Here is a 23,000-nt window from a genome sequence, read left to right as displayed (position 1 = left end):
GCTAGAGAAATAGGGTTCTGTTCCGTTCCAAAAAACGGAACAGAACTGAAAGGATGCAAATCGGATGTCAGCGGATGGTATTCCGCTGACATCTGCAATCCCATTGACATGCATTATGTCCGTATATCACCCGCAAACGGATGGGATGATATACGGACATACGGAACGCCCGTGTGAAAGAGGCCTTACATGTACCCAGTGAAGTGACTGGCATCAGGTGATAAACACAGAGATGAAACATATCCGCCTACATAAGTTGTACCTGTTTATCTGCATCTTCGCTTCTCCACATCTGTTCAAAGTGCAGAATTTATAAATCTTGCCTGAGCAGTCATGGAGGAAAAAAAAAAAAGGGGGGGGGGGGTGGAGAGGAACTTGCACTCTGCAGAGCTCAGTGAGGAAAGCTCTGAGAGCTTATTGGAGTGAAAAGACACACCCCCCCCCCTTTACACAGCAACAGAGCTGAGGCTGTCAATCAACTGGAGATCCCTCCCCCATCACCATTTTTTTCTCTTAGTGTCAGAAGTGATTCATGCGGATAGCAGAGGAACGAAAGAGCAGACCATTAAGTTGAGAAAATTACACATTATATAGAGGGATATGCTTTCTTCATATTTCATGTCTGAGGTTTACAACCACTTTAAAATAAACGTGCCATCTCCTTTATTGTATTAAACTACAGACACAACTCACTTTTAAAAGGTGGAACTTAACTCAAAAAATGTAAGATGTTATAGGGAACATCTGGGAGGTGTCAACAGTGCCGAAAGCAGTGCTATGGAAAATGTACCAACTGTCTGGAATCCCTCCAGTGCACTTCCTGGTAGGCAAGTGTGCCTAGGCACTCCTGGGCCTACAGCCTCATAACTGTATATCTGCAGTGTGAGATGTAAGGCACGCCTGCCTCTGATTTCTAGTGTCAGAAGCTATGCTGCGGCATGGATCTCTTTATTGTTCTGACATGAGAAAGCAAAATCCTGGCTATACCAAGATGGCAGCCTCCACACAGAGACAAAGTGCAGAACTAGATATGGTAAATCAGTAATCTGGAAAAGAGCAGTTAAAAGAACAGAACTTCAGAAGTCTTACCAGAGTAGTGTACAGAGTGCACACCAATCCCATTGTCAACACCACCCCCCACAGGCTGAATCCGGTAACTGCAAGAAAACAAAACAAAATGAGAATTCCAGACATTCTGGATTTTCTTTCAGCGGCTGTTTAGGACAGTATAAAACAAGAACTAAACACTATGAAAACATAAAAACTGAACAGTATTAAGCATAAAATTAAACAGTATTAAAGTCGTTGTAAAGTCAGGAGGTTTTTTTTTTTTTTATCTTAATGCATTCTATGCATTAAAATAAAATGCTTCTGAATGTAGCAGCCTCCCCAGCACCACCTACCTAATATTTACCTGAGCCCCATCTCTGTCCAGAGGACTCTCCCTCCTGATTGGCTGAGAGACAGCCGCGGCGCCTTTGGCTCCCCTGGCTGTCAATGTTGATAAGCCAATCAGAAGAGAGGGGACGGGGCCGAACTGCAGGTCTGTCTCTGAATGGACACACAGAGCTACAGCTCGGCTCGGGTGCCCCCATAGTAAGCTGCTCACTCGGGTGCCCCCATAGTAAGCTGCTCACTCGGGTGCCCCCATAGCAAGCTGCTCACTCGGGTGCCCCCATAGCAAGCTGCTCACTCGGGTGCCCCCATAGCAAGCTGCTCACTCGGGTGCCCCCATAGCAAGCTGCTCACTCGGGTGCCCCCATAGCAAGCTGCTCACTCGGGTGCCCCCATAGTAAGCTGCTCACTCGGGTGCCCCCATAGTAAGCTGCTCACTCGGGTGCCCCCATAGTAAGCTGCTCACTCGGGTGCCCCCATAGCAAGCTGCTCACTCGGGTGCCCCCATAGTAAGCTGCTCACTCGGGTGCCCCCATAGTAAGCTGCACACTCGGGTGCCCCCATAGTAAGCTGCACACTCGGGTGCCCCCATAGTAAGCTGCACACTCGGGTGCCCCCATAGTAAGCTGCACACTCGGGTGCCCCCATAGTAAGCTGCACACTCGGGTGCCCCCATAGTAAGCTGCTCACTCAGGTGCCCCCATAGTAAGCTTTTCCCTGTGGGGGGGGAACGCGTTGACATTTGTCGTGTTATGCCGAACCATTGACGTCACTTTCTGTTCTCCGTGGAACACACGCTAGACGGAATTCCCGGAAGAGTCTCAATATATGATGCAAGCCGAAATCTTATCTACTTCTTGTAAGTAATATTTTATTGGCGCAATAAACCTTTATAAAAAAACGGGCTTCACTATATATCTGTTCATTTTTTTTTTTTGAGTCCCTAAAGATCCTGTAGTGAGGCACCCCGTACCGCATGATCTATCTTGAAGCACCTTAGCACATTTTTTGGATCCTTTGGAGCATTTTTAGCACTTTGATCAGTAACTTTATGAGATTTTTTGGCACACGTGAGCACTTTATTGATGTCAAAAAATGTTTTTGCACATGAACACTTTATTTAATAACTTTTAGATTGTGGTCATTGTCAGAATATCTTTATATGACTTGTGAGGGAAAGCGTGTTACTAACACTCTATATAAAGTATAACATGTTATTTTAATTTAAAAAAAAAATTGCCTATACATGGTCTAACAGGTTTCTTTATATTTGTTACCTGCATAAAAGGCCAGAGCCGGAGCATACAACACCACTCCCATATAGATTACCTGCAGGTAGAGAACAGAAGCATGGGTTAGAGGGCAAATGTGTATATATATGTATAAAAAAAGACACATTATGACCACTGACGGGTAACATGATAAACATTATCTTATTACATTGGCATCTGAAAGTCAGTGGGATATATTAGGCAGCAAGTGAACATGTTGTCCCTGAAACTGATGTATTGAAAGCAAAAAAATATATGGGCATGCATAAGATCTGAGCAACTCTGAGAAGGGCCAAATTGCAATGGCTGGACAACTGGGTTAGAGCAATTTTAAAACTGCAGTTCATGTGATGTTACCGGTCTGCAGAGGCCAGATTTTAAAGTGGGGCACACACTAGTAGAAAATCTGCTGAAAATTCCCGTCTGAGGTAAAATCGTACGATTTTTGGCTAGTGTGTACACAACTTTCAGCAGCCGATGCCGACATTTTAAATGAAAAAAAAACGGAGGGACAAAACCTAAATTTTTATCGTCCGTCCCCAGACGACCGATTTTCGCTTAATGTGTATGCAGTACGTTCGCGAGAAATGGGATACAAAAGAACGCGCATGATCGGAAGTTGCTGATGACCCTAAAGTCTAGGAACAAATGTGCCAAAAAAAAAAAAAAAAAAACGGATGAGAAATTTCGTGAACATTTATGCACTGTCAACTAAAAACAGTTATGACCGCTGAGCAAGAGAGAGAAAAATCAGAGGATATTTCGTCCGATTTCCGCCAAGTGTGTACGGGCCTTAAGAAAAAGTAAAAAAAAAAAAAAGAAGTGTCCCAAGGAAGAAAAGCCAGTGAACCGCTGACATGGTCATGGGCGGCCAAGGCTCACTGATGCACGTAGGGAGTGAAGGCTGGCCCATGAAGTCTGATCCAATAGGAAAGATACTGTAGCCCAAATTGCCAAAAAAGTGAAGGTTGGTCCCCATAGAAAGGAGTCAGAACACACCATGCATCACAAAATTAGGACTGTGTAGCCACAGACCGCTTAGTGTGCCCATGCTGACCCGTGTCCACAGCCCAAAGTGCCTACAGCATCAGAACTGGACCACAAAGCAATGGAAGAAGGTGGTCTGGTCTTGTGAATAACGTTTTCTTTTACATCATGTGGATGGCCGGGTGTATGATGCACCGATATCAGTCTTTTTAGGACAGAGTATTGATCCTTTTTCTCAAGTACGTGCCAATACCAAATTACCAATACCTATTTTCAGCCGCAGTTCACACATATGCAAAATTGAATAATCCTATTCGCATGACATGTGAACCAAAAGGCTCTTCTATGGAGCTGGTACACATATGTGTGGGCCGCCCGCAGTGTGATTTCAGAAAGAGGCATTACAATTTGCAGCCCGGTTCAGGTACGATTTCCAATGTCATACCCTTTATCAATTAGCACCTGAATCTTTGAATGTCACACCAGACAAGGCTTGAAATCACATTGCAAATCTTAGTTGAAGGTATCAGTTTTAGTATTAGAGAATTTGCACGAGTACAAGTACTTGTGCAAATGCTTATTATCGGCACTGATACCGATATCGGTGCAATGCTAGCCCGGTAGGTGTGTGGCATCAGGATGCCATATGGGAAGAAGGCAAGCTGGTAGGGGGAGAGATCTACTACTGACAGCTTGGTACTTGGTTTGTTTGCCTGCTGTAGGTGCCATGATTTACTTTTGTTGAAAACACTGCCATGTGGGTTCTTGCTAATTGAAAGCTAAGGGATAACAAAAATTACTACTATATATATATATATATATATATATTATATATACATACATACATATATATATATATATACATATACATATATACACACACACACACACACACACATATATATATATATATATATATACATACACACACACAGTATATAATTGTATATATATATATATTATATAGTGTGTGTGTGTGTATATATATGTATGTATGTATGTATGTATGTATGTATGTATGTATGTATATATATATATATATATATATATATATATATATACATATATACATACATACACACACACACACACACACACACACACACACACACACACATATATATATATATATATTATATACATACACACACACACACACACACACACACACACACACACACACACACACATATATATATATATATATATATATATATATATATATATATATTATATACACACACACACACACACACACACACACATATTATATATTATATATATACACACACATACACACACACAAAAAACATTTACATTGAGATTGATAGATAGATACATTTTAGGGTCGAAACAACTAATCAATTATGAAAGTTGTCAAACTATTTTAATAAATCGATTAGTTGGTCAGCTGATTAATTGGCCTGCATATAGAATGCATTATTTGTTTACATATCAGGAAATACAGTGAAGCACACATACAGCTCAGTACGCCATTCATACATGTCAGTAAGTGCCTGAGAACATGTAAAATGTGAATGTGTGAGGAGCAATGCCTTGTGGGACATGTAGTCCTGGGCAGGAAGGGAGTGGTCCTAAATGCAGAAGTTTTTTTTACCTTGCTATAGGGGCACTCTATACTATACTTTTCAGCTTGCTAGTGGGGCACTCTAAAGGCAGGAGGAGCCAGAAGCATTGGTGGGGGACCCCAGAAGAGGAGGAGAATCAGGGCTGCGGTGTGCAAAACCACTGCACAGAGCTGGCAAGTATAACATTTTTGTTGTTTGTTGCGTTTTTTAATCTGCCCAACAACAAATTGACAAAAGAAAAAAAAAAAAAAGCATAAATAATGCAAAACGCAAAACGTAAATCGCAGCAAAATACACAGCAGAAACAGATCAAAAGCAGACTGCACAGGGGTGACCTGAGCCTTATGCTGGCCATACATGTATTAATTTTTGCATGAGAATATTCATACGAAACATCTTTGGGCCCAAAGTGTGCCAAGAAAATATCCCTCACACTATAACACCACCTCCCCCAGCCTGAACCGTTGATACAAGGCAGGATGGATCCATGCTTTCATGTTATTTACACCAAAATTCTGACCCTACCATCTGAAATGGAGACTCATCAGACCAGGCAATGTTTTTCCAATCTTCGATTGTCCAATTTTGGTGAGCCTGTGCAAATTGTAGCCTCAGTTTCCTGTTCTTAGCTGACAGGTGTGGCACCCGGTGTGGTCTGCTGCAGTTGTAGCCCATCTGCTTCAAGGTTTGATGTGTTGTGAGTTCAAAGATGGTAATCTGCATACCTTGGGCGTAACGAGTGGTTATTTAAGTTACTGTTGCCTTTCTATCATCTTGAACCAGTCTGCCCATTCTATTCTGACATCAACCAGGCATTTTCCTCCACACAACTGCCGCTCACTGGACATTTTCTCTTTTCCGGACCATTCTCTGTAAACTTGTGAGATGGTGGTGAGTAAAAATCCCAGTAGATTAGCAGTTTTTTAAATACTCCAACCAGCCCTCCTTGCACCAACAACCATGCCATGCTCAAAGTCACCTTTCTCACCATTCTGATGCGCTGTTTGAACTGCAGCATGTCTTCTTCACCACGTCTAGATGCCTAAATACATTGAGTTGCTGCCACACGATTGGCTAATCAGCAATTTGTGTTACCAAGCAATTGAACAGGTGTACCTAATAAAGGGGCCGGTGAGTGTATGTATTTTTTTTTTTATTTTATTATAGCAAAGTTGGATCTCATGGCTTTGTGACTGGTTTTAAAATGTGAAGCACATTCAAACTTAACAATGAGAGTCAATCTCTTTAACCACTTGCCGACCGCCGCAAGTACTTATACTGCGGCAGTCAGCCCCTCACAGGCAAAGTGAGGTATATATAAGTCAATAGCCTGTGAGGCTCTGGGGAGCGAGCGCGCGCCCGCACGGTCACGAACCCCCCTCGGCGATCGTCGGAGAGGGAGAAAGGCTGGCGGCTGATGTAAACAAAGCCGCCTGTCATTCTCCCCTGTGTAGAAACACTGATCATATGGTTCTACTACGTAGGACCGTTGATCACTGTTCCTACAGCTCTAGCCACAGCCAATCACAGTTAGAATCACGCCCCTAGGGACACACACAGCCCCTCCCTCTCAAATAAAGTTAACCCCTTCACTGCCAGTGTAATTTTACAGTAACAGTGCATATGTATAGCACTGATTACTGTAGTAATGTCACTGGTAACCCCAAAAGTGTCAAAAATGTCAGTCAAGGGTCCGATCTGTCCGCCGCAATGTCGCAGTACCGCAAAAAAAAAACAAAAAAAAAAAAAAAAAAAAAACGCAGATAGCCGCCATTACGCGTAAAAAAAAAAAAAAAAAACAACAACAAAAATGACAGAAATCTTTCCCTTTCTTAGTAGACGCAATAACTTTTGCGCAAACCAATCAAAATATGCGTTTTGCGATTTTTTTTACCAAACATATGTAGCATAAAACAAATTGGCCGAAAATGTTAAAAAATTTTGATTTTTACATTTTTTTTTTGGGGAATTCCATATAAAAAAAAAATGTGAAAAATATTGCTATTTTTGCAAAATTGGCGCTCTTTTTTTGTTTATAGCGCGTGATAAAAAAAAAAAAAAAAAAAAAAAAAAAAAAAAAAAAAATCGCACAGGTGATCAAATACCACCAAAAGAAAGCTCTGTTTGTGGGGAAAAAAAGGACGTCAAATTTGTTTAGGTACAGCGTCGCACGACCGCGCAATTGTCCGTTAAAGTCACGCAGTGCCGAATCGCAAAATACCCCCTGGTCAGGAAGGGGGTAAAATCTTCCAGGGCTTAAGTGGTTAAAAAAAAAAAAAGACAAAAAAATGGATTTTTGTAAAATCTTACCGTAAAATCCTTTTCTCTTAGCTCATCGACAGACGTAGTCCTCGGTGATACACCACCTTCGGGTTATGTTACCTCCGCAGGAGCAGGACTAGACAGGAAATTAAAAAGCTCTGGCCACACCCTAGGGGCAGTCCCAGAGGGTATATCCTCTCTCTCTCTGCCTCAGCAAATCAGTTATGTGAAAAAGCAGTGCTTAGAGAATTTAACCCAACCCAACTCCAAAACAGAGGGGCGGGGACTACGTCTGTCGATGAGCTAAGAGAAAAGGATTTTACGGTAAGATTTTACAAAAATCCATTTTTCTCTAGCGCTCATCGACAGACGTAGTCCTCGGTGATACAGCACCTTCGGGACGTCCCAGAGCAGTATCACAACTGAGGGGTGGGAAAATGGAAATCAAATCCCAATCTAGAAGGCCCAACCGGTGCCAACTAGAAGTTTACAATGCTCATCCTTAATGATGAGACTCAACAAAAAAAGAGAAAACAATTTTTTTTTTTTTTTTCTTTTTCAAACAGAAAAAAACCCTCCAGGTAGACCACCGGTCTCCTCAAATTGCGGCCTGCAAAACCTTGCGGCCAAATGAGGCATCCGCCGATGCCGTCACCTCAATTTTATAGAATTTTGTAAAGGTATGTACCGACGACCAGGTGGCCGCCTTACATACCTGGACCACTGACGCCTGATGGCGAAAGGCCCAGGAAGTACTGAGCGCTCGAGTGGAGTGCGCCCTAACAGGGAACGGAGGACTCTGACCCTTAATAGAATAAGCCTGTACCACCGTTTGTCTAATCCATTTGGCAATGGTCGCGGCAGATGCAGGCAAACCCTTTCTGGGGCCATCTGTGATCACAAAAAGTGAATCCGTCTTACGGAATGATTCCGTAGCTTTCAGGTATACCCTGATTGCCCGAACCACATCTAAGGAATGCAACGCATGTTCCCGATGATGCTTGGGCTGAGGACACAAGGAAGGTAGTACAATATCTTCATTCAGATGAAAATCTGAAACCACTTTAGGAAGAAAAGATGGCTTAGGATGAAGTACTACCTTATCCCTATGAATCACTAGGTATGGTGACTGGCATGATAATGCAGCCAGTTCTGACACCCTGCGAGCAGAAGTAATAGCCACCAAGAAGGCCACCTTCTGGGATAGAGTAAGCAAGGGAATCTCCCTGATGTTTTCAAAAGGAGGTTTCTGTAGAACCGACAAAACCAAATTAAGATCCCAGGGCGGTAAGGGCGCGCGGACTGGAGGAGCCAGGTGCCGCACCCCCTGGATGAAATTCCGCACCAAGGATTTGGTAGCTAAAGGCTTCTGAAAGAAGATTGCTAATGCTGAAACTTGACCCTTGATGGTGCTCAAGGCTAGCTTCTGCTCAACCCCTTGTTGCAAAAAAGCCAATATTCGAGTCACCGAATAGGTACGTGGAGGAAATCCTAAAGATTCGCACCACGCAATATAAGTCTTCCATGTGTGATAATAGACTTTGCTGGAAGTCGCTTTCCTTGCTTTAATAAGGGTAGGAATGACTGAAGTAGACAAACCTCTGTCCTTCAGTACTTGGGTCTCAATGGCCAGGCCATTAAAACCAGCGACTGTAAAGCACGAAGGTAAATTGGTCCTTGAGACCACAGACACTCCCTGAGACGAAGTTCCCACGGAACGTCTGCGACTAACATGTCCAAGTCGGCCAGGCCGGCTTGAGGAGGCCAGCCTAGAATTTCTAGGACCACTGGCGCTGATTGGATCTGAACCAGGCGTCCCTAGAGCTATCTGGCCCCGACCATCCGAGAAAGTCTGGTCGTTTTCTGTTCCCACACATTTATCAGATACCTGATAGTTATCAGGAAAGGTGATCTTTTCTGGTTGAACCTCAGGGACCGAAGTCACCCGACTAGAGGCTACTTGGCCTATCTGGTCAATCAGATCCGATTCCTGTGAGGTATCGGGACTAATCTTAGGAAAAGGTAAAGGAAAAGATCTATTCAGGGAACGGTAACTACCGCTTCCTGTGGTACTTAAATGTTGGAAGGGAAGAATCGCACCGGTAGTAGTGGTTGATGCTCGATCTAATGTCCTGAATACCGGTGAAAACGTCCCCCCACCCTGAAACCGGGTGGGGGCGCACCTTCAGGCTGTGTACTCCTTTGCTTCGGGTTTGGCTGGGTTGGTCCTCTGCTTGTCCGACCAGCCCTTCTTGAACCCTCCTGGAGGAGTCTTGCCTTTCCCGCTAGTACCAGCCGGGCGCCCTTTATGGGCGGTAAAGAAAGGTCCTCGCTTGTTGCGAGGTCCCTTAGCTTTTGCAGCCTGTGGCAAAAAAGTGCTCTTGCCCCCAGTGGCATCCTTAATGATTTCATCTAGGTTGGCTCCAAATAGACGATTCCCCTGAAAGGGGAGATTGGTCAAGGTCTTTTTGGAACCTAGGTCAGCTGACCAGCATTTTAACCACAGCACACGTCTGAGGATCACTGCTAACTTAGATGCATGCCCTAATAGGGGAGTAGTGTCCAAGGCTGCGTCACAGATAAACCGTAGCCCTTGTATGATCTGTTCCATAAAATCAGATGTCTCCTGGGGAATATCTTTTCCCCTAAGATCTTGGCGTACCATCTTCGCCCATTCCGTAAGTGTCTGGGAAACTAGACCAATAACGATTACTGGTCTAAATGCTGACCCTATCAGAGAAAAGATAGTGCGGGACTCTGCTTCTATCTTTCGATCCACCGGATCCTTAAAGGACGAAGTGTCCTCCACTGGAATAACCGTGGCTTTATTCAGCCTGGAAATAGGCGGATCCACGACTGGTGGTACCGTCCATTTCTTAATGATGGATTCCTCAAACGGATAGCGTCTAGCAATACGCTTGGAAATAGTAAAGGTACGTTTAGAATGCTCCCATTCTCCTTTAATCTGATTACCAAAACATTTAGGTACAGGAAAAGCCTTCGCCGTCTTGATGGGCTTATTAGTCCCAAAAGGCCTCTCTGTTTCAGTTGCCTCTGCCGGTAAAGCCTCAAGTTTTAAGGTTTCTTGCACTGCCACAACTAGTGCGTCCACCAATGCTTCTTCCTGAATTATAGCAAGAGAAGAAGCGTCCTCCTCACTGTCTGAGGGGGCTTTACCTGGGATAACAGCCCTTGCAGAGGAACCTGCAACTGCCGTGACCATCTCTGAATCTGAGTCAGAGGTGTCAGATGGTATAGGGGTAGGCGGGGGTCGCTTCCTTGACCCCCGTCCCTGACAGGCCGCCTCCACCCGAGCCACCATAGACTCCAAAATTGCTGAAAATGACTCTGTGCACCGGCGGGTCCCGAGGCCCCCTCGAGGGAAACAGGTGGGGGAATATGTGTGGCAGGGTCCATAATAACTCCAGTTACTTCCTGGATAATATAATTCAAAAGTAAAGAAAAAAACTTTTTTTTTTTTTTTTTTTTTCTTTAATGACCCCCAGCGCCACAAAAAAGCCCCTTAGTGTTACCTGCTTAGGGATCCCTATCGATCGAGAGAGAGAGAGATAGACCCCCAGGCTCACCACTTGATGCTCAGAGTTAAACTGCAACAGCTTACAGCGCTGTCTTGACAAACAGGAAGTCTTTTGGCTGGCTGCCCAGGAAGAAGGGAGGCGGCTCCGCCCCTCTGCACGCCTTCCGGCGCCTCCCCCAAGCTCCACGAGGTGTAGGATCACCTCAAACTTGGCCGCCCCCATGCTGGAGACACGAGGCTACGCCAAAATGGCGGCTCGTGCGATCCTGCAAGAAAAAATGGCGGCGGCCTGCTGAATGTCGGTGTGCTGCACACAACACTGTCTCTGCCTGGGGAAATGGCGTGGTTGGCGATATCGGCCCCTGGCGGACCGCATGGCCGTTCGGGAGGCCTGCTAATAGCTGGAGATCTGATTTGGAAGGCAGTCTACATGTCCGTGGCTTCTGACTGGTAGGTAGCTTATACTTAACCCATAAGATTCCCAGAATGCCACAGATTACATCTTTTAAACATGTATACAATAGATTGTTAGCTCCCAAACCAAGCCTCCTGGCTTTTTGTACACAAAAAATCACACTCAAAGTAGGAGGATCTGTGACATGTTATAGGATAGAAAGGACTCTTTCTTACCATACCGAGAGGGGCCCGCGTTCACCACAAAACCCGTCAGAGGGAAAGGGGGAACATACTACTCACCATACCGGAACCAGGCGGGCACCAACTCCTGACAGTACCCCTCTCCACCGGGGCGGGAGGGCTGTCGACCGATACGAACGCCGTGACTCATGGTCTTTGGCGTTTCAGCGAGACGTTTAACTCGCGGGTTCAGTCCTTTTAATGGGACTTTGTCGCGGCCGACCCAGCGCGGAGCTATGGCCTGCACGCGCTCGTAGGCTGAACTGGGGTGACCACCGGATCTCAACATCCAGCCCGTCGCCCAGTTCAGCTTTCTTGCTTGAAGATCTCACAGGAACACTGGAGAAAAAGCTGTCTAAAAAAATCCTTTAAGAAAAAATTCTTGCCAGGACCTAAGATCCCAGCAAGGTGTCTAGGTCCTTACTCCTAACTAGACAGAAAATAACTGATTTGCTGAGGCAGAGAGAGAGAGGATATACCCTCTGGGACTGCCCCTAGGGTGTGGCCAGAGCTTTTTAATTTCCTGTCTAGTCCTGCTCCTGCGGAGGTAACATAACCCGAAGGTGGTGTATCACCGAGGACTACGTCTGTCGATGAGCGCTAGAGAAATAAACACTTTGCTTCAGTGTAAGAGCCAGTCCACACTAGCGCGACTTGTCAGACGACTTGTCAGCCTGACAAGTCGCGCTCCCTCGCGGTCCATTGACCGCTACAGGACCCGTTCTAATAGGAGCGACACAAGTCGCTCCGACTTAGAAAAAGGGTCCTGTACAACTTCAAGGCGACCTCGGAGCGACTTGCATAGACTTCCATTATGTGAAGTCCATGTAAGTCGCTCCGAAGTCGTGGTGCATGGGAATGCACAAGTCGCCCCCGAAGTAGTACAGAGTCGTGTCGCCCCAGTGTGAACCGACTCTAAATTTAGAAATTTCATATCTACACGAGACAATAAATCACCTGTCAGCGGCACAATTGATCCGATGCTGGTCACTGGCTGCACTGAGAAGACTGAATGGTACTTGGAATAAAGGAACCTGGGATTGCAGGAAAAGAATGACAACTGCTTGACCGGAATGCTGAAAAAACAAACACTCACCATCTGAAATATGAAGGTAATGGTTCCGCAGATTCGCACCGCTTTATTGAACCGTAGCTCCAGGTACTGCATGTGGGAGAGACAGTAATGTCAGAAAACAGGAAACTTTTACATAGAAGGCATGATAACTGGATTGAAAAATAATTTAGGGGAAGCTAAAGCTGAAGCAAAACAAAAATGATTGCACTTTGGTTAGTTGCAGCTTAAATTGGTTTTCCACTTTTGCATTCATATTGAGATAACACCTACATTATATCTGTAACATGTGCCTATCCACATAGCATAACTTAAAATAAAATAATTAAAAATAGCAGCTTACCGTTTTTAGAGGCTCTATTCTGGAAAAATCCTGGGTAGTTCTCTTTGTTTATGAGGGGGCTGAGCAGCTGTATTTGCCATCATTAATCCTGTCTGTACTGAGCAGGCAGATCTTTATTATCAGTTTTAACTAAATTTGAACACGGTCTGTCCTAACAAAGTGTTAAATGTGTAGAGGCTGGGCTTCCTTCACTGTAGGTTAAGACCCTGGACAGGCTCACTATAAAGCCCCGTACACACGCGTCGATAATTGGCCGTGAATTTTTGGCCAACGTCCGATCGGCCGTTTTTCGGCTTGTTAGTATGATGCTTCCGACAACCGACTCCGACTTTTCGGCCGAAAAAAATCAGGTGTGCAGGCTATAAAATTTTTGTTGGCCGTCAACACAACGGCCCATTTTCCGTCAGTCAGTACAGATTTCGGCAGACAAAAATCTGATGAGCAAGACTAGGCATGCTCAGAGAAGAAAAAACACACGGAAAGTAAACCAGCACATGACATCACTTCTGAAGTAGATTTTTGTTGGCCGAGAAAATTCGTGTGCAGTCTAGGCATATTCCAACCAACAAAACACCACTCTGGACAAAAGTCGGACGATCGGTCGGCCGATAATCGTTGCGTGTGTACGAGGCATAACTTTGTTCAAAAAACCTTGCAGTCAGTCATGACACCTCCTCCTGAGAAACATCTAAAGCTTGCCCCATAGCTGTCCCTGGCAGCCATTGCTGCGCTTTCCTGCCACTAAAAAGGAACCAGGATTGGTTCCTTCCCTGTCAGAAACACTAGTGCCCAGCGACAGCGTAGTTCCTCCAGGAAGTGAAGCCCAGCATCATTTCCAGTTCCTGTGGATCCTTCCACCAAAAGGAAACGTCCCCAGACATCCAGCAGGGGGGAGTAGGCTTCACTCACCTCGCTGCCTGGCGACACCTCCCAGTGACAGCGGAAGGCCCAACCGGAGCAGGTGCTCACAGTGCACAGCCCACAGTGAAAGAATCATTACAGGATCGGACGCCATTGCTGGTACTGACCCTCATCAGATACTGAAGGGGAAGGGAGCACCTCCTACCCATATCGAGGAGGGATACTGTGACCACAAGAAACAAAAAAGTGAGGGGATCCTTCAGCACAGTCGTGATCCCAGATCTTCTTCCTGAATCTTCCCCGAGACATGTCTTCTTCTCAAAAATTAGGATTTGAAAGAGGTTATCTACAAAACACTGCAGTGCTAAACCAAAAACTGAGATCTTCAATCTTGCTTCCTTTCACTATGCCAATCAAGCGTGCAGTCCTCCACCGACCAGGAAGTCCCCCAAACGAACTGCAAAAAAACACACAGGAGGGCGCAACCACTTCATGAATTCCCATTGATAAGTTCAATAAATCCACAAAGACAAACGGATACTCACATGCGAAGAAACATCAAGCAAAACTGATCTGCTCCAGCTCGGACACAATGAGACTTGGCTTAGGAGCAAATGGCTGACGTGTTTCGGGGGTCATGTCTGCCGGAATGCGTCACCCTTTCGGCCACTTGCTCCTAGGGCAAGTGAGTATCCATTTGTCCTTGTGGATTTAATAAACTGCACAAAGGTAATGAACGAGGTGGTTGCTCCCTCCTGTGGGTTTTTTACAGTTCGTTTGTAGAATTTGAAAAAGACTCCAAGACAATGCATCTCCTCTGAACAAAGTAAACAAGAAAATTGAGGTGTGTGCCTGGAGGGCTGCCATTTAAATCAGAATCACACAATGTGTTCGCTGTCCTGGGGAAGGGGGGGCTGTCCTGGAAGACTACTCTGGAAACATTTTATTTAGGCATGATGTGTGAAAGGAGAAACAAAACAGTGTGAATTTCTCAAATTTGACTGCAAAAGTGGGATACGCTTTACTCAAATTTGACTGCAAAAGTGGGATACACTTTAAACTGGGCCTGACTTGTCTCAGGTACCTGCATTGAAGTACAAGAAGTAGCAGTGTTCAAGATGGTTCCTCTATCACAGTGGAGCCCCATAGATCCAAGGGCCCAGACTGTACCCAGAACCCCTTGAAGTAGGTCCAAATTAGGCCCCATCCTCCCTCCAGATGTCATCACACTAATAAAATGCTGGAGTTTAAGCAGGAAAGAGTGACTCCAGGGTTTGACACTCAGCCGAAGAACCATAGGATTGGGAATCGGCAGAGCTTATGAAAGTCAAGGTCCCATGTACAGAATAGGCCTAGGATCCAGGCAGGCCCAACGGGGAACACAGGAATGGGTTTGTAGACCAACATGTCAGGATTACCAGGCATCACTAGGTGCTGCACCTTGGCATGGTTACCTTAAAAACCTCTTTAAAGAATGGACAGATTTGCTTAAATGGGAACCATATAAAGATGAGATTTTTGACTTACCGTAAAATCCATTTCTCGGATGTTCATTGACAGAAAGCTCTTCATCTTCCTGACCGTAGGGTTATATGCTGCCCCCTACAGGAGTAGGACACTAGGCAGAGAAAAGCTTGAGAACGCCTATGGGGCAGTCCCTGGGGGTATACTCCCACTTCCTGCTATAGGTATTAAGTTTTGTAACAAGCCGTGTCAGAAAAAAAAAAAAAAAACATCTCCAAAGAGGGGTGGGTGCTGTGTCTGTCAATGAACATCAGAGAAATAGTTTTTACAGCAAGTCAAAAATCCCATTTTCTCTTTCTTTCATTGGCGGACACAGCTCTTCATCTTCATGACCGTAGGGACTTCCAAAGAAGTATCAAACATGGGGGGTGGGAACAGCAGAACACAAACTTCCCAAAAAGGTTAAAACAGACAACCAGGTAACATGGAGCTCAACTGAGAACAACTGGAGCTCACCTGAAAAAAACACCCTCAAAGAGGACAAATCCTCTAAACAGCAGCCTGCAAAATTTTGCGGCCAAAAGAAGCATTCGGAGATGCCAACACATCTACCTTATAAAACCTTGTGAATGTGTACACAGACAACCAAGTGGTCGCTTTGCAAACTTGCACCACTGACGCCTGATGACAGAAGGCCCAGGAGGCACTAAGCGCCCTAGTAGAGTGCGCCCTGACAGGTAAAGGAGGAACCTGACCCTTAATAGAATAAGCCTGAACCACAGTCTGTCTGATCCATCTGGAAATGGTCGCAGCAGAAGCAGCCAGCCCCTTGCGAGGTTCATCCATGAAGCCAAACATCCCAAACCCACTGTTTTGAAACAATATCGCCAAAGAAGGCAGGAAAGGGGAACACCCTTGCCGCTTTGGAGGACTTGTGGGTGCCAAAGATGACCTGCGCCTCTGATGCTGCAATAGTTGCATCTTCCAAATGTAAGGTTTCCCGCACCAATACAAATCAGTGCATCCACTAGCGCCTTTTCACGTGCGGCTAGAGGAATCATCCTCACTATCTGAGCATGCAGGGTGCGTGGACGCAGACCCCGAAGGGTAACTGGTATCCGGGGTGGCCAAATCAGACCCTGGATTTGAAGAGACAGAGGAAGTAGGTAAAGGCGGGGGACGCTTTTTGGTAGCCCGTTCGCCCAGGACCAAATCCCCTTTGGACACCAAGGACTCCAGGACTGCCGTCAGTGCACCCAGTTGTGGGGCCCTGGAGGGCCTGGCATTCTCAGAGTGGATCAGTTGGTGAAACGTGTTTCAGTGACTCCATGATTGGAGAGGTAATCTGCACCACAAGTGTAAAAACACACTGTAAGGGACTCCCCACTGCATTGTTCGCACCACAAGGCCCAGCACAGCACTACCCCTGTATAGCAGCAAGAGGGAGAGGGAGCCCCAGGCACTCACCATCAACGGACAGCTCACAGCAAGTGGCGATCAGTAAAAGGCATGTCTGGTTATTAGCACTAGAGGCCGAGGACTTCCCACCGCCGAACTGCCATCTAAGCTCCAAAAACATAGCCGCTATTTTCAATAAGAAACTATAGGAAAATGGTCACCGATGCTACACAAATATGGCTGCCGATCTGTAGCAAACAAGGCTACAAGGAAATGGCAGCACCACGCAACTCCTGGGGGTCCCCCGGGTGGAAAAAAACGGTCCCAACATGGAGAGGGGCCCAAACAGGCACCCCCTCCAGGCCCATCCCCCTCAAGGAGTGATCATTTTGGGTGCCGGTGGCACGCTCTCACCCCCCCTGCCGCACCCCAATTCACCTAAGAAAGGTATTAAAAGGTATGTCCGCTCCAGGGGGGAGGGGGTGGGCTGATGAGCACATGGGAACAAGGTATTTCTGTATAGGCCACAGAGAAAAGGAGGTTAGTTAGTCAGCAAATGACATATCAGGCTCTATGTAAAGAGAACATAGATATTTTATTAATAAATTTATAGGGTATAGTAACAACCGTGCAATAAAATCGTTGGATAGATACAATCAGTGCAAAAACGAGAAACAAGACAGACAAGACATATACATAAACATAAAGTGACAAAAAACCGGCCGGCTTGAGCTTATATTACTTCAATTAGTATAAATATACAGTCAAGTGCTTTATCAATAAGATTTCTTGAAGAGACTCCTTAAAGTACAATCGTACGCCGATTTGGATTGGTAGCTGTGTGTGGGTAGTTAATGTTATCTGATTTGCTCCAGGAAAGCCACTAACCGTGGTATATATAGATAAGGCGGTTATGAAAGGTGTGCTGCTGTGAAAGTTATCGGGGGGGGATAGGATGACAGTTTATAATTTCCTTATATGGTGATATAACATTCCATATGGTTATATGGCTTGGTTGGGGATTTTTGCAGTGATCATGTATTGATGCCTTGATCACTGACGGTTGTAGTACCGTTGTTTCACCCCTAGGTGGTCGGATGTTGCTCCACAGATATAAAATGAAAGTTAATTTATATCCAAGCACAGACTTCCTTTGTCCTATTAGGAGCAGGAATATGTCTACCTCTCCGGGGACTAAACAATGGTATGACAATGGTGTCTAACTCATTGACGGTTAATCACCGTGTCTTCACCCCTATTTGGTAGATTTGCTCTTGTATGGAAGATATTCAGTAGTGCTGGGGACTAGGCAGAGCTATCTCTAGGTTTTCCGCTGACCGCGCTTGTGTGTCGGTTCAGTACGGTTTGCATGGAGGGTGTTTGCTCTGACGGCATGAAGCCGTTTCTTCACCCCTGTATATCAAGTGCTTGGTTTACCTTTGCTGATAATCTGTGGAGCAGTGCATCCGCCTCCGCCGTTTGTCGCCGCCGTCTTCCATGTGCCGCCTTTAATTTCCGCTCTCCTGGTCGCTCAGGGCGTCCGATGCTTGGTTGGAGTGATGAAGGGTGTGCCGCCGGGCAATGACGTCAACGCGTTTCGCCTTTCTTGTGTAGCTTCGTCTGGACGTCATGAGCACATGGGGGCCACAGAGACCACGGAGCTGGGGGGGGGGGGGGAGATAACGCGATTGGGAAGGAGGGGAACCCGGGAGTCCAACCATTAAAGGGAGGACCCCACCTCCGCCCCAAAACCTGCCAGGGGTAACAGGTACTTACCAAACCTGGAACAGGGTGAGCACTGCTCCGGAAAGGACACTGCGCCATCGTAATGTGGGTGTTGTCGGCCAGGAGGAAACGCTGTGACTCAGGCTGAAGCCAGTTTGTATGCGCCCTCGCAAGAAGTTTAACCCACAGGCCAGCCCCTGTCCAGTGGGGCTATATCGTTGACGCTGATCGCGGAGCCGCGGTCTGCATGAGCTCACTGGTCAGACTAGGGGGACCCTAAGGATCTAGATTATCCAGTTAGTTGCCCAGTCCGGCAGTAGATAGAAGATTCTCACAGGAACAAAATAATAAAAGAAGGAAAAAACATAAAAAATAGCTAGGACCAGAGATCCCAGCAAGGAAATAAGTCCTTATTCCTGACTAGGCAGAAAAAAATGAATACCTATAGCAGGAAGTGGGAGTATACCCCCAGGGACTGCCCCATAAGCATGCTCAAGCTTTTCCCAGCCTAGTGTCCTACTCCTGTAGGGGGGTAACATAACCCTACGGTCATGAAGATGAAGAGCTGTGTCCGTCAATGAACAAAAAGAGAAGTTTTTTTTTTTTTTTATATATTTTAAAAAGTAAACCACCTCAGATATAACAATCTTATCAATGTGCGTTAATAAAGAAAGGTTTTAGAATAGTGGTTAAGAGAATGCCAAGCAGCAGCAATAAATGTAAAGCTGCATCTACATGAGTAAATAAAATCTTCCGGTGCATAAATAAAAAAAAAGCAAGTAAAGCACTGATGCCGTATAAACCACTTATATGGCCGTACCTTGAATGTCTCGTACAGTTTTGGATACCATACTGCAAGAAGGACATAGGAGATTTGGAGATAGTACAAAGGCATATAATTTTATTTATTAAGGGTATGGGGATATAGGGGATATTACTCATAACAACAAGTATGAAAAACTGGGCTTTCCAAAAAAAAAAAAAAAAAATTAGACGTGATTTAATATAGTATGGGGTTGATTTACTAAACGCAAATCCACTGTGCACTACAAGTGCAGTCACTGTAGATCTGAAATGAGGGGAAGCTCTGCTGATTTTTATCATCCAATCCTGTGCAAGCAAAAAAATGGATTTTTGTAAAATCTTACCGTAAAATCCTTTTCTCTTAGCTCATTGACAGACATAGTCCTCGGTGATACAGCACCTTCGGGTTATGTTGCCTCCACAGGAGTAGGACTAGACAGGAAATAAAATGCTCTGGCCACACCCTAGGGGCAGTCCCAGAGGGTATATCCTCTCTCTCTCTGCCTCAGCAAATCAGTTATGTCATAAAAGCAGTCTTTAGAGAATTTAACCCAACCCAACTCAAAAAAACAGAGGGGCGGGTACTACGTCTGTCAATGAGCTAAGAGAAAAGGATTTTACGGTAAGATTTTACAAAAATCCATTTTTCTCTATCGCTCATTGACAGACGTAGTCCTCGGTGATACAGCACCTTCGGGAAGTCCCAGAGCAGTATCACAAATGAGGGGTGGGAAAATGGAAATCAAATCCAAATCTAGAAGGCCCAACCGGTGCCAACTAGAAGTTTACAATGCTCATCCTTAATGATGAGACTCAACAAAAAAATTTTCAAACAGAAAAAAACCCTCGAGGTAGACCACCGGTCTCCTCAAATTGCGGCCTGCAAAACCTTGCGGCCAAATGAGGCATCCGCCGATGCCATCACATCAATTTTATAAAATTTTGTAAAGGTATGTACCGACGACCAGGTGGCCGCTTTACATACCTGGACCACTGACGCCTGATGGCGAAAGGCCCAGGAAGTACTGAGCGCTCGAGTGAAGTGCGCCCTAACAGGGAACGGAGGATTCCGACCCTTAATAGAATAAGCCTGTACCACCGTTTGACTGATCCATGTAGATATGGTCGCGGCAGACACAGGCAACCCCCTTCAAGGGCTATCCGTGATCACAAAAAGTGAGTCCGTCTTACGAAAACCACTTTAGGAAGGAAGGATGGATTCGGAAGAAGAACCACCTTATCCCTATGAACCACCAGATCTGGGGAACGACAGGATAATGCGGCCAGTTCTGACACCCTGTGTAGAGAAGTAATGGCCACCAAGAAGGCCACCTTCTGGGAATGTAAGCAAGGGAATCTCCCTAATATCTTCAAAGAGAAGTTTCTGAAGAACCGACCACACTAAATTAAGATACCAGGCGGTAAGGGTGCGCGCACTGGCGGAGCCAGATGTCGCACCCCCTGGATGAAATTCGGCACCAAGGAATGATTAGCCAAAGGTTTCTTGAAAGAAGATTGCTAACGCCGAAAACCTGACCCTTGATCGTGCTCAAGGATAGTTTCTGCTCAACCCCTTGTTGCAGACAGACCAAAATTCGGGTCACCGAATAGGTCTGTGGGGGAAATCCAATAGATTCACACCATGCAATATTAGACTTCCATGTGCTGGAAGTCGCTTTCCTTGCTTTAACTGGAGGTAGGAATAACTGAAGCTGACACTCCCTTGTCCTTCAGTACCTGGGTCTCAATGGCCAGGCCATTAAGCCAGCGACTGTAAAGCAAGATGGAAGATCGGTCCCTGAGACCGCAAATCCTCCCTGAGAGGAAGTCTCCAAGGAGCGTCCGCGACTAGCCTCGCCAATTCGGCGTACCAGGCTTGACGAGGTCAATCCAGAATTTCCAGAATAACTGGAATTCCCTCCACCTCTATCCTGCGAAGAAGTTCCCGCAGCAACTTGAGAGGATGGAAGGCATGCCGTAGCTGATACTGCCCCCACGGGGCGATCAGCGTTTCTGCTGCGTCCGCTAGAGGATCGTGGCGCGAGCTACAAACCTCCGCACCTTCCTGTTAGGCCAAGGTGCCAACAGATCCACATCCGGGATGTCCCAATGAAGGGACAGCTAGGGAAAAAACCTCTGGATGAAGAGGCCATATGCGATTGGATCCGAATAGGGCTGCTCTAGAGCTGCTCGATCCAGTAAATCAGACAAAATCTGATCGCTCTCAGTTCCGATACCCTTATTGGTAATCTGGATACTATCGGAAGAAATGACTTCCCCTGGTTGAGCATCGGAGACTTCCTGGTCCGCTCGCTCAACCGGATCCGATTGTCCAGGGAATCGGAATTCTGATTCCATTAAAAAAGAATCTCCTTCAGGAGAATTCGGGTATGAGACTGGGTATACGGTACTGCCTCTAAGAAGGCCACCATCAGTCCCAGCCAATTGACGGACAGCAACCTCCGAATCGTTGACTGAACCTTCTGGAGTTTCCCAGCAAGGAGAAACTCTCTTGCCCAGGATGTATCCAACCTTAGGCCCAGATAGTTCAGTCTCCTGGTGGGAACCAGGGATGATCTTTGGGAAAGCGAAAAAACGCTGATGTCCTGCGATGATGGGGATATAAAGATAGGCATCCTATATGTCTATGGACGCCAGGAAATCTCTTTTATGCAGGGAGGCCACCACTGTACGGATGGACTCTATTTCTTCCCAAGTCCAGATTTGGACGCACCTTGCCCTCTTTCCTGGGCATTGTGAATAGGTTCGAATAGAACCCCTGAAACCGTTCAATGTTAGAAGGGCAGAATCGCACCGGTGGAAGTGATCGAAACTCGATCCTGTGTCCTCCAGAAACCGGTGAAGACATCCCCCCCCCACCCCAGAGATGGGTAGGGGCGCATCAGGCTATATTCTTCAGGCTTGGCTGAGCCGGACTCTTTGTTTACCCGACCAGCGCCCTTTGAAACCCCTCTAAAGGGGCTTTGGAGGGTTTCGCCTTATCGCCCGCCCTCGCGGAACGAACAACTCTATATGAGCAGAAAAGGAAGGTCCTCGTTAGTTACAAGGTCTTTTTATCCTAACAGTCTGTGGCAAGACAGCAGGTGGTACCGTCTATCCTATAAAGAGGAATTCCTCAAACGGATAGCACCTAGCCATGCGTTTGGAAATAACAGGGGTTCGTTTCAAAAGGACCCCATTTGGGTAAAGGAAAATCCTTCGCCCTTTTGGTAGGCTAACAAGTACCAAAAAGCAATCTCAGTCTCAGCTACCTCTGCCGGTGTAACCTCAAGACTAAAGGTTTCCCGGACGGACACAACTAGTGCATCCACCACTCTTGTGCTATGGCTGAGGCAGAAACGTGCTCCTCACTGCTGAGGAGATATTACCTGAGACAACAGCCCCCTAAGAGGGACCTGCAACTGCATTGACCAGTTCCGAATCCGTATCTGAAGTATCTGATAAACAATAGGGGTAGGCGGGGGTCGCTACTTGACCCCCGTCCCTGACAGGCCACCTCCACCCGGGATACCAAAGACTCCAAAATTGCCGATAATGCATTAAAAACAAGTGGGGTACTGGAGGGTCCTGCGGCCACCTTGAGGGGATCAGGTGGGGATACCTATGCGGCAGGGTCAATGATTATACAAGACAC

The 23,000-nt window shown here is 46.0% G+C and overlaps 1 protein-coding gene across 2 annotated transcripts in view; it reads right to left on the bottom strand.

The window, feature by feature from the left end:
• Positions 1–23,000, bottom strand: part of SLC5A6 (solute carrier family 5 member 6) — a 98,006-nt gene that overhangs the window by 62,707 nt on the left and 12,299 nt on the right. For both annotated transcript variants that reach the window (XM_082251769.1, XM_082251770.1), the window contains exons 2-4: positions 12,775–12,840; positions 2,673–2,724; positions 1,090–1,157 (exon numbers count right to left, since the gene is read on the bottom strand). In XM_082251769.1, the coding sequence (XP_082107895.1) occupies positions 1,090–1,157; positions 2,673–2,724; positions 12,775–12,840 (186 nt within the window). The remainder of the gene's footprint in view (positions 1–1,089; positions 1,158–2,672; positions 2,725–12,774; positions 12,841–23,000) is intronic.

Source organism: Pelophylax lessonae (genome assembly GCF_965119305.1).
Source record: "Pelophylax lessonae genome assembly, chromosome: 3".
Lineage (NCBI taxonomy): Eukaryota > Metazoa > Chordata > Amphibia > Anura > Ranidae > Pelophylax > Pelophylax lessonae.
This window is presented reverse-complemented; position numbering and strand designations above follow the sequence as displayed.